General features: G+C 41.9%; 1 protein-coding gene across 5 annotated transcripts in view; it reads left to right on the top strand.

The window, feature by feature from the left end:
• Nucleotides 1-12,634, top strand: part of MAST4 (microtubule associated serine/threonine kinase family member 4) — a 539,757-nt gene that overhangs the window by 453,318 nt on the left and 73,805 nt on the right. For all 5 annotated transcript variants that reach the window (XM_037062829.1, XM_037062830.1, XM_037062828.1 and 2 more), the window contains 2 exons: nt 7,089-7,158; nt 12,426-12,504. In XM_037062829.1, coding sequence (XP_036918724.1) covers nt 7,089-7,158; nt 12,426-12,504 — 149 coding nt within the window. The remainder of the gene's footprint in view (nt 1-7,088; nt 7,159-12,425; nt 12,505-12,634) is intronic.

The raw sequence follows: 12,634 nt of genomic DNA, 5'->3' as shown, positions 1-12,634 counted from the left end.
TAGAATTTGTTGAATGAGACCACTTTAAATTCAGTATTTATTTTTTTTAACTTAGAGGAGCTGAAAGGAAGAGGTTAATAATAGAGAATACCTTAAGATTGCATTATATGCAAGTTATATGGATGTGCAGCATTTCATTTAAATATTTCCTCTCTGACTGGAAATTACTCAGAAATTGAAACAAACAATCTGAAAAGAACCAATTTCCTGATAGCATCCACCCCTCTTCTAGGTAAAAAAGGGAAATTCTTTGTATCTAATTATATTAAAAAATTGCAATCTCTTCCTGTAAGACAGAAAAAAATAACATTTATTCCTCAGGTTGTATTCTTTAACTCAGTCTTTTATCTGGGTTTGGAGACTAATTAATTATCTAGACTAAGGTAACAGAATGTATGAAGTTTCATGTAGTTGTATGAAACTGCTGTTGCAGTGGCTACGTTCTTACTTCCCCTTGATTGACCTTACCAGTGCAACTCAGTTGCTTTAAGCAAGGGCTGAAAGTAATCTCTTCCCTGTTGCTGGAAAGATGAATTACTGTGGATGGGAAGAAAACATAATAACGAAAACTCAACTTCCTTCATCACTCTTGACATTCACCAGTCTTTACCCGGGATCACCCTGAGATGTGACACCAATTCAGAGTAATAAGTAGGGTCAACGAAAAGCTAAAATGTTCTCAGGAAGCCATTATTATAACACATCTCCGAGGGACTGTGTCGGGGCCGCAGCATTTCAAACACGGCGCACGGATTCCAGAGGCGCGGCCTCACAACACGGAGAGGGTTGGCCTGTTATTGGAACCCTCTTCACTTCCTACATGGTTTTCACCCTGTAACCTCACCAGGCACTCCTTAGGAAACATTACATGCACAGTTAAGAGTCTGTTATGACACAGTACGTTCTCTATATAGTATTTTCTGAGTTTTTTAGTAAATAATGTCGATGCATTTAAGTGCTTTGGTTTAAAAGAAATTTCTTTTCCACATGAAGTAGGATCCAGAATTGGTTTCACAAGAGAATTCTGGAGTCGGCAATGTACAGATCCACTTCTGTCAGTAGATTTTTAGCCTTTTAGGGTCTTGTTAATCTGTTCAACCAAGTAGTTCCAAACTCTGTGCATAAAGCAAAACCTAATACATAATTATTCATTAGAAAAACCAGTATTTCTAGTTTCTAGTTCACTGTATAACAGGGACTAAGGTAGGCATTGAGAAATCAAAATACGCTTTTTATGGCCCTGCACATGTAACCAGGATTTATCCCTTACCAGCCTTTTAGAGTGAGTTAACGAGAGGCAGAGGAAAATAAGATGTAGTATTATATGTCTCTGCATTTCATTCAGTTTCACCTAGGGTGACAGAGACAGAAGGGTTGCAGCTGTCACCCCCACACTTCATTAGGTATCCTATAGAATTTTCTTCTCTGTAAACCTCTTCATAGCAAGGACTAGTCCGAGTGTCTGAAACTAATCAGGGCGATTCGACCTATTAGTCACTGAACAGTGTGAGCTGAAAAGCTGTTACTTGCTGTCAAGTACATTAAAAACTGTAACAATTTGTAAATGTTTAATTACATAACATAAATTTAAATGTTACATATGGGAACTACAACTGACCATAACATTGTTACGTGTAATTGCACACAGTGTGGACTGTGAGCACATTTTAACATATTTGTAGTTATTTGGGATGGTGCCTCTCTGTGGAAGAGTCTAGAGCCTACCCAGAAATTCAGGTTTTGCTCTTAATTCTCCCTCACACTCCCAAACCCTATCCTCCCTCAGCCTTCCCCATCTCAATCAATTCACTGTCTACCCATCTGCCTAGTCCGCAAATCTAGAACTCATTTTTGTCTCCTCTCTTTCTCCCATCATTCCACTAAACCTAGAACACACCTGAGCTCTGCGTCTCTTCAGACTGTCATCTCTTACCTTGTCTGTGCCTGTAGTGTCCTTACTGATCTCCCTTCCACTCCCGTCTGCTTAGAGCCCCCTGGCCACAGTGAACAGCTAGAGGGATCTTTTTTTAATGTACATCAAGTCATACTCTTGCCTTCTGTGTCATGGAGGGAGGATTAATAAATATCTGTCAAGTGCATCAGTCAGATGGCAGTGCGTAGTGGTGCTGGCTGTACAAGGACCAACCGCAATTGGGGGTGGGGAAAATCAAAGAGGTTCAGGGAGCCCAGATTTTCAGAAAGCATTGGTTCATTGTGAATAGGCCTTGTGAATAAGTCCATCTTTTAAATTTTGTTTTGGCTTCTATTAATACCCAGTTTATTGTAGATATCTTTTTTTAGTATCTTTTTAAATTGTTTTACTGTTGATGCTGTTACAGATGCCCCCTATACTGAGCTCTGCCTTTATAAACTTGAAAGCCCAGGCGTAGAAGCCTCCTCCTCGTCATCGGCCTGCTGTGGCTGCTTCACTGCTTACCCAGAGGCAGTCCCTCTGAAGGCCAACCAAGGTTTTTCTGTGTCCACCCAGAGTCGAAGCAGCTGTCCAGGTTTAATTAATATTCTGTGATTATCACTGGAGAGGAGCCAGTTTCCGAGACAGCTGTCTAAGTGAAGGGAAGGTTTCTAACTCTCTGGCGGCAGCTGGGTCTGGTAGGCAAACTTCTCAGGTGATTTGAACTGTTCTTTCTCAAAGTTCACTGCGCCTCAGGCTCCCACAGAAACTGTTCCATTGCCCGCTTTGTCTCCGGGCATTCATGCTGCAGCAGATCCGAGGTTTGACTGTGTGAAGTTAGGGCTGCAGGTCTTCAAGGGGTGTCGATTCATTGCCAAGATGCTCCTACAAAGCAAGAAGAAACACACCTCTGACTGTTATGGTTTAAAACATCGCAAATCATTTAGGCAGATCATCAAGTCATAACAACACGGATTCAAATGGGGGTTTACTTTTCATCCACTGGGAGTTTCAAATGGCAATTATCATTAATTTTTGGATTTCCTCAATCCTGATAGGAAATCAAGGCAACCAGAAACTATCAATTTGTGAATAGACAGCTATTAAAAGCACATTAATAATCTATAGTGGGTATAGCATATGCCTTTTAAAAAGATTTGCAGCTTGTTTCTCTGTGGTGAAGACACAGGGCTTCTCCAACCTAATTACAAAGCAATCAAACAGTTTAATTAATCTGGAAATCACTGTCTTAACAATAACTGCCTCTAAAATGAGGCACCCTGTGCAGTCCCATTAGGTAGTGTAGCACTTTGATGTACTGCTTGTTTATTAGCCTTGCTGGTTCCCCCTGGGGACCATGCAGTTAATTACCCACCCAACGCCTGACCACTGCTCAGGCTCCCTTTACCAGGTCAGAAACGGCAGCCGCAGTGCCAACAGTCTGTAAAGTGTCCTCCCACGCCAACATCCGAGAGTCAGCAAATCCCTGGGAGCAGCGGGATCTGAGTTATAAACAAGTGCAGCACATATGGGCAGAGAGTTAACTGGCACCAGTTTTCATCTGAAAGTCTCTCAGGTATTGCTCTGCAGATGTGGGGATGCATTCCGAGGGCAGTGCTGTGAGGAGTGAAGGTCATGTGTAGGACTTTGGTTTCCATCCGTCTTGCTCTCTCGGGCTGCGGAAGCTCTGTGCTTGTCCACAGCAGTCTGGCCCGCATCTCGGAGGTAAGAACGTGGAAGACGTGCTTTATATTTATAATTTGATCTGTTCTGAATCAGTGGTGGTTTTGGTCAATGCACAACTAGTGTGTCCCTGAGTCGTCAAAAACTGAGTACATCATGTAGAAATCAAGTTTTTATTTTAAATAAGAGCAAAAGACTTCAGAGATGGACTTCTACCTATCTATTCTGCTAACTTTGTCATTTCTCCCAAAGAAAAATTGAGGAACTTTTTGTAATAAATGGCACAAAAATCTGCAAAATATTCATCTACCCTTTCTTCTGTGACTGCCCCCACCCCACTCCTCCTAAAATTCTCTGTCAATGATAATTCTCATCATCCCCATCTACCCACATTGGAAACATGGTCCACTTGTTGTCCATGATCTCTCTCATCACTTATTTCTAGTTCATCACCAATGACTCTTGGTGTGCTCACCAAATAATTTTTCTGTTAATCTAGCTCCTCCTCCTCAGCCTTGCCCTTGTTCACCCACCCCTCGCCCTCGAGCACCAGGTTCAAGTTTCAGGCATCTCTCTCTCGCCTCCAAACACCTCCTTAACGCCTCGCACTGGCTAGCACCAGGAAACCGAGTGGGCAACTCACTGGTTTTACCAGTCTGAATTCACAGCTTTCCTGGAGCCTCTCTCTCCTGCACTGCCCTGCTGTGTTTGGGTTGTTTCTGGCCCTTCCTGGAGTCCTTCTGTTTCTTCTCTTATCTCCAGCATGCTGAGCTGCCCTCAGACTAAGCCGTAGTCTCTTGTCCTTTAGGAATTATCAGGCATTCTAGTTCATAGCACCCTCATTTTCTCTAATAGCCCAGGACTCATAAGAGCTGTTGTGATAATGTGTGTGTGTGGGGGGGAGATATATTTCAGTCTGACCCGAAACAAGAAGGATCTGTGCTTAGTAAGACAGGTTTTGAACTGAAGATGTGGGAATTTGGAACCCCAAATTCCTAGCAGTACAGGAGTTCATGAGAAGAAAATGAGGAACATTTTCAATGAATGGGGCTGGAAAGGCAGCACAAGATGGAAAAGAAGCCCAAGATGAAAAAGGCAGATGCTGGAGATCAGAAATGGTTGATGGTAGCCTTGATCGTTTTTTAAAAGCAGAGTTAACCTACCTCTGTGTCTCTCTCTCTTCCCATTCAATTTCCAAGTGATGGGTCATCATGTAGTGTAAGCTGTTACATGGCTTCCTGGGGCCACTCATTAAAGTCTCTGAAAGTGAAAGGGGTTTTAAGTTAATTCCCTGGTTTTCCCTCCTTCAGACTCTTCTGTGTATTCAGTGGGCACTCTCTAGTTATTCTTGTTGATCTCATATAATCTCCAGATACGGAGCTTTCTTTACAAAGAACACAGACAGGGCTGAGAGTCAGTGACACGTTTCATTGGCCTCATTATTTATTCCAACTGAATAGGGAGCAGGGATTGTTCTGAAAATGCTTTGGCTTCAGATAGTCATTTTCTTTCTCCTAATAATTTACTGGTAGTTTGCTCTATATGGGGTGTGAGCAAAGTAAACGTTTTTTTTCCAAATAAAAGACAAAATTCACATGAAATTTTCTGGCAGTAGATTTGTTTCCCTTTAAGTAACAAAATTTTAGCCATCCTGAAATTCTTGAGACCTTTTAAGGAATATGAAGAGTGATATACAAGCTAAGTTCTGCAGGGGTAGGGAGACAGCAGGGGAATGAAGGCTTTTTGAGAGGAGTTGAAAGCACTGAATTTAGCCATGTAGATAAATGGGCAAAAAATTGTTTCAGCTTACTGGACGGCCAAAGCAGAATCCACTTCTCCAGGGGCCCACGAACAACAGATGCGAAGGCAGGATGAGTTTGATTGCAGCAGGGGGAAATGCTTCTTGATTCTCTGTCCACAAAAAGAAAAAAAAAAGGCTTTTCAGTGATTTCCTGTTAAATGGCTTTAATTGTGCTGTCTGTCATAAAGTTAATGGCATCTGTTGAAGAAAACTTTCGGTAGAGGTAGAGCCAGTCCACTGTCCTCCAGGTAGGACTAAACTTACCCTCTTTACTGTCTGTTCTTTTTGCACAGAGGTGATAAATTGTTTACCTTTACAGCCAGGTACTGACTTTGAAGTGCCATCTTGTATTCCGTGCACCTAATTACAGTGGTCACATCTGTTAGAAAATCAGTAATGTGGCAACTGGCTTGCTGTTAAGGATTAAAAATATCTTCCTAATTATTTTCCATGTTTCAGGAATTTACAGGGTTAGTCTGCGGCCTTCCTCACTTCCTTATTGAAATCAGCTACAGCCCCATCGGGTCCTGAGCTAATGCTGCCAATCTGATTAAACAGGCAGAGGGTGGCAGGGCGGTCTGGAGTGCCCCGAACTTCCCCACACCGGCTGCCTGCCAAGCTCTCTCAATGAGCAGCAGCTGGTTGAGCATTCGGACAAGCCCCCAAGGAGCTGTTCTCCTTACAGTGAGCAATCCATGCTCTGTTCACCTCAAAAGTACTTCGGGAACACACCCTCTCTGCCAGTCTTTTTGTGACTGTGGCTTTTCAAGGCTGCCTGGCCAGTCACAACCTAGCTGCTTAGGAGCAGAGGGATCTGTTGAAAAAAGTATTGGAAGCCCTGACCGGGTCGCTCAGTTGGTTAGAGTCCTCTGGATATGCCAAGGTTGTGGGTTCGATCTCTGGTCAGGGTACACACAAGAAGCAACCAGTGAATGGAATGCATAAATAAGTACAAGAACAAAAATCTATGTCTCTCTCTCCTTCTCTCAGCTTAAATAAATAAAAATCTTTTAAAGTCCTGAGAAAGGTGAATCCTGCTGGGCTGCTGGCCATGCTAAGCTAGGTCTGGGTTATTTGAGAAACTGGCTTGAACCGCAGTATTCTATGACTAGTTCTAACATATCCATCCACCTTGAAAATGTGCACTAGGAAATAGGAGGATTTATTTTCAGGAACTCCTACTTTTGCTCAGTTTACTGTATATAAAAAATACTAAGGCTACCTCCCTACGATGGAAAGGCCGTCCCACACGGCCCCCCTACAGCTTGTGCTTCTCCATCCATTGGCTGTTTGAAATGTTAGCGCATCTGCAAGAGTCAAAACAAAACATTTGTGTATCTGTTTTTCTATAGGAATGAAATATTTAGATTATTAAATATAAAGAGGACCACTGGTTGGTGATATAGGTGAATGAGTTTGAGGTTATTCATATATCTTCTATGCTTGGAACGCTGCACTGGAATGGAACTCAATTCCTCCTCTGTTTCCCGTGCCCTCCTCCTCCCCCCGCCCCACCCCCCCGCCCCAACCCCATGCCTACTCCAGGTAAAACTAAAGCATTACGGGGGGGCGGGGGGGGCATTTTACAATAGTGTGCAGAAACTTACTACTAAAGAGAAGAAAGTTCTGGATGTGGATAATGATACAAAAACAAAATCATGTTGCAAATTACTTCCTTCTATCTCTCTGCAGGCAACAGCCCTCAAGATAGCCCAAGAAATTTCTCCCCCAGTGCCTCAGCCCATTTTTCATTTGCACGGAGGTAAGGATTTCTCGTGAGTTGAATAGTAAAATGTTATGCAGAGAACCCTACCCCGACCCCTACTTAAACCAGCTTTCTCCTAACCCCCCTACACCCTTGCCTTCACACTCTTTAACAGTTTTAATAATGATTCCCGCCTCATGTTAGGGTGGTCACTACCTCTCTTGGTCTGTCACTAGATGGTGGGCTCCTGGTGATGGCAGGAAATGACCATTTCCGTCTCTTCTCCCACGCCCAGTACAGTGTGTTATGCTTGCTGGGTGCTCAGCAGGGTTTTAGTGAATTTCCTAAGCTAGTACAATAAACACTTGATTCATATATGTATCCGGTGCACTATTTTATTGTTGATTTGAAATACACTTTTTTCAAAATGAAGTGACTTTTGGGGGATCACAGGTATGAGCTCGAAGATGCCTCTTTACTTAAGATCATCATCAAGCCAGCAGTTTATTGATCTCCCTGAGATGAAGCCTGCCCTGCATGAACTGTAGGAAGGTTTATGTTTTCTCTTCCTATTGTAGTTAGAATCAGGCACCAAATACCAAAGACACGTGTCTTATGTGGCATCAGGAGGAAGCGTCGCAGCCCCAAGGACAGCAGGCCCGTGTGCTCACGTGGAGCCTCTCCAGGCTCAGACCCACTCCGATGCCCACCTTGTCCGTGCTCCGCGTACGGAATCTGTGCTTCACCTGGTCAGGTTCAAACTTTCCCTTCCTTGGCCCTGCCGCCCCTCTCATGTCCACGCCTGTGCCCGGGAAAAACACACAGAGAACAAAATGCCCCTTCAGCCAGGTGAATTCAGTTTATGGCCTGAACAGCCTAGATGTTACCTGAATTTTCCTCAGAATCCTAATTATACTTTGAAGTGGATTAAACTAGCATGTAATAAAGACACATGGGTAGGTTTAGGGGAATAATAATTGATTTAACACATGTTACTAACCAGCAAAGCCTGCAGTGCTCTCCCTGCCTTTTGTCAGCGTGTAATGCATTTTGTGTTACTGAACCTGGAGACCGGGATGTTTGATGTATTTTCAGACTTCTCTGTGATGACGATGCCCTTGTAAACACCACACAGTCTCCCGCTGTGTGTCTGAATGTTCTGTGTCCACCTTGGGGAGACACAAGAGGAATGAAGGCATGATCTCTAGAGAACTTCTCGGGACGCACACCCTGACTTCCTCTCGGTCCAGCTTTTATTATTATTATTTTTTGTTCCCTGTTTTAAGCACTGTGAAGAAAATGGGAAAATTAACCAGCCCCACAACACCTGTGTTTACCCAATGAATATTAATTCTTCTAAGTGAAAAATCTTAGAAAAATTGATAAACAAGAACCCACCATAGTCTATACAACACATCTCTTTTTTTAAAAAAGGGGAATACATTCAATTATTTTAAGTAATAAGAAAAATGCAGTCTCATTACAGCATGCATTTAAACATGACAGATATCACAGCCTCTTAATCCTGCCAGATTTATGAAAATGAAGAGAATCTAATAATTAAGTGGGTGACTGGAAGACAGATGAATCTGGCTTCTTTGCTATTAAAAAAACACACACCCCCCCAGGCATGTTAATTTTTGAGAAACAAACCATAAAGCGTGACAGAGGATTATCACAGGAGACCTGTAGTTCATTTTGCATGAATTTCCAGATGGAACTTTCTCCACACTCTTCAAAAAGTATTAATTTAGATTAGGACATGAGCGATCATCTTTTTCAACTTTTATTCAAGTAAATGGAACCTTGTGTTTGCTATGAAAACTTGTATTGGCACATTGTGACTTATCAAGGGTCTCTCTTCCATTTGAAAGCTGATTTTCACTAGGAAACGTGGAAACCCACTCATGGCTCTCCGTTTGCTTCCGTTTGGTGTAAATTTTTGAGCCTAGGAAGTAATTTCATTTTGAGACTTCCACATTTTATTGTTTTGTTTATTTGGTCCAACAGAGGAGAGATTGCCCTGTTTTTAAAATTATCCTTGGGAGAAGTGTTAAAGATCAGATTATTAATCTTTTCTGATCCTATACCACGAGATAGATAATACTCCCCCAAGAGACATTTTCTGTAATATAATAGTATAATTTTGGTCTGGAAAGTATGATGAGACACACTTGCTTTCCATATTATCTAATACATATTTGAGAGTAAAATTATTTAGTTAACTTTTTAATATTGAGTGAAAACAAATGAAAATGAGAATTGGAGTGTAGTTGGTATTGTCTGAAGCAAGTAAACATATTTTTATTTTGCTAATTGTAATGCCGATTCACAGTCTGTCTGATCCTGGAATTATTGAATCCTTAACTTTTTTTCCCTTGACGGTAAGATGGAGGTAGTGACTTTGTTCTGCCTTTCCTGGAGATTGTGGAAATTTATGCATTACAAATTGCTTTCACTTTCATTGGGCACACGAGTCCTGAATAAATGTCAAGTGTGTCTCCCAGTTGCCTTGTTGTTATTTACCAGGTTAAATATCAGAATGTATTTCCACAAGCCAGCTAGTACAAGAGGCCTGCCTGCTGAGTTCAAGTTAAAAGGCACTTGCTGAGTACTGCTGGGCAGAGCAACCTGCTAATTACTTTCAGAATTCCGGTGGAGTGAACTTTAGCTGATTACGTTATATTCACTTAGTCCACCTTCAACTAGAATATAGAATGTGTCACTCCAGGGGATTATAACAATTAAACAAATAAGAAATCTGCCTCCTTTTCATACACTTATAATAGCTAGCTAGGTTGATGTGGGAACTTTTCATTCTTTCTTTGTTGTAAACCATATTAATCTAATATTTTGTGAGTGATATTAGGATTTTTTTATATCCAATCTTTTTGTGTCCTGTGTTCCCATCAGATGTTCTTCCCTTCTTAGTTTTTCATTTAGTGTAATGCTGAAACTTCTACCCACAAGGAAAACACTTCTTTCCAAAAGCCTTGTTGCTTGGACAAGAATATAGTCTTGTCTTCAGATAACATTTTATTGGTAGCTACTGCAAAGAAAAAACAACATTGTTACTGGGATCCAAATTGCACTTGTCTGTTGGCTTTCTTGAAAAAAGGCCGTTGTTTCTTAAGTAAGTCCTGTATATAGCATACATAGTAACTTCTGATGTATGGTTGTCATGGTGATGAAAAATGCAGTACTCCTTTGTGCTCCATTTGAATAAATAAGCAAGGACAACTTAGGGAACTCTGTAAGACATAAATTATTTCTGGTCTGTGACTGCACAAGGTCCTGAGCACATTCTTGTTTAAACATCTTTCTAGTAGTGTGTTTTCTGGAGTAAGCAAATGTAATTTATGCTTCAGAGCTAATAAGAACATGGCTCCTCTTGGAATTGCTCATTCATCTGAAGTAAGTTCACTGACACCTGAGGGAAAGGAGACTTAATGAGTCACGTGGGGGAAACTGTGCCCCTCCCTGGTTCCAGAGACTAGTTTCTGATAATTGCTATTAAATGAACTGAATAATCTTTTAAAAATCATATCTTTTTCTTGCTTTTAAAAGTTGAAGGTTTTAAAATATAAAGGGCAGGCATGGGTTTTTAAGTCTTTAGTAAGTAGCTAAGTAAAATAGGGCCACCCTGTTTCCGTCTAATTGATGGCTGGATATCGTTGGAGTGAGCTATTATAATTTTTTTTCTTAAATCTTGAACATTTTCAAGTGTTTAAAGGTATTTTTAAAGAATATATGACTTAATTCTCCCCCATTTCTTCTCTCTGGTATATTTACAAACATCTTATTTTGCTTCTTTCTTTTAAACCATTCTTGATTCAATTGTACTCCAATCATGGTCACAGAAATGACAGGTAAATTTTACTAAAATCTTAACATCGTAGTCCTGCTGTGATTTGTCCACTTGAAATTCTCCGTTTTGTGTTTGTGGACCATTTGCATTTTTTTTTGGAGGCAACATCCATGGTGGCCTATGACGATACTTTCCCTTGAATGTGATTTAGGCTGAAATGTCCATTTTTTTCCATGAACATCCAATTGTGCCATTTCTCAAATTCCAGTCTAATACTGTGGAATTCCCTGCCTTTGACTTCTTGTAAATGTTTCTGAGGTAAATTTGCTACACTTTCACCTCTCACATGGTAAATTAATGTAATCATGAACCACAAAGAAGTCTGTATGTGACACCCCATCAGAGAATGCAGTGTAGGTGGCTGTTTACAAAGTACGTTCTTCCTGGTTTCTCCTCAGCAACAGTGCATGTGCTTGTCTTCGCAGTGTTACCTGATTTTGAAGGCACAGTCTTGCTTGAAGTTGCTAATAAAATAATGGCTCTGGAATCAGTTCCAGAGATTTCAGAAAATTCGCTTTCTCCTGTCCCCTTGCCTTAACGATAGTATTGTCTCTACTACGGCGTTAACTCCGTGGAGATAAGACCCTAATGACAACCCTAATGCATAACCAGAGTCCAAGCCAGAAAGCTGCCCATCCTACCACCAGTCGTTCAGAGATAGAAACTACTCTCTCGAAGACTCCTGGCAGCTTTGCCTCTATGGCTGGGCCAGACAACTCTACTCTTTGTTAAGTTCTATCCCTAGTGCAGCCTTTTCACTCTGCCCCTGCTCCCAGCCAGAGCCGGGCTGGGCTGCGTGCTCATAAACTCTGCAAAAGGCTTTTGTTGCAACCCTTTTTAAAGCCAGGTCATGTTAGAATGTGGTAACTGAAGAGATTCCGAGCGTAAGGTCAGCCCCTTTCTTGGTGCTAAAGCTATTTCCCACTTAAGGCTTGAGCCAGCCATGAGCCTGCCCATCATCCTCTCTGTTTCCCAGGCAGGATGAGTAAGACGGTCACCTTGAAAATAATAAACGGGACATTTTTAGGATGCGATGCAAGTCCCCACAAGCTCTTGCAGAGCGCCGGAAGTCAGGGCCTTCCAAAGATCGTGGCCCCTATTATCAGTTTCCAGACAACAGGATTTTTCCTCCTCCCTTTCTGTTTTTATTAATTTGAATCTGCTGAGTCTGACCATTGTAATTATCCCTGGTATTCATTTTGTCAAAGTGTATTAGTGAGAGATCAATACTATGGATCAGCCCCTTCACTTTCTCCTTGTTTGGGCGTATTGACTCAGTTTAAATAAAAGTCAGCCTGCTGTATAATGTTTGTTTATCCTGGCCCTTGCTGAACGTTTCCGCATCCTCACTGACTGTGTCTGTGTCATTTGTCTGACTAAACATTTTTGGTTTCCCTGGGGTTTCCGAGTCACAGCACTCCTGTGTTGGCCTGAACTAATTTCACGTTCTCAACAGGACTGATGGACGCCGCTGGTCCTTGGCTTCCCTCCCGTCCTCTGGCTATGGGACAAACACGCCCAGCTCCACCGTGTCTGTAAGTGCCCGATGTCTTTCCCCTCCCTCACAACCTGGAGCTCTTTTGCAGGCGGTGTTTTCTCTGGGCGTTTCCTGGTAGGACGAGAAGGGAAATGCCCACGTTTGCCGCTCTGACTAGGTTACGCATC

Source organism: Sturnira hondurensis, unplaced genomic scaffold (genome assembly GCF_014824575.4).
Source record: "Sturnira hondurensis isolate 20B ecotype Veracruz unplaced genomic scaffold, ASM1482457v3 Scaffold0014384, whole genome shotgun sequence".
Classification (NCBI taxonomy): domain Eukaryota; kingdom Metazoa; phylum Chordata; class Mammalia; order Chiroptera; family Phyllostomidae; genus Sturnira; species Sturnira hondurensis.
Note: the sequence above shows the minus strand (reverse complement) of the source record. Positions and strands in the feature narration are given on the sequence as shown.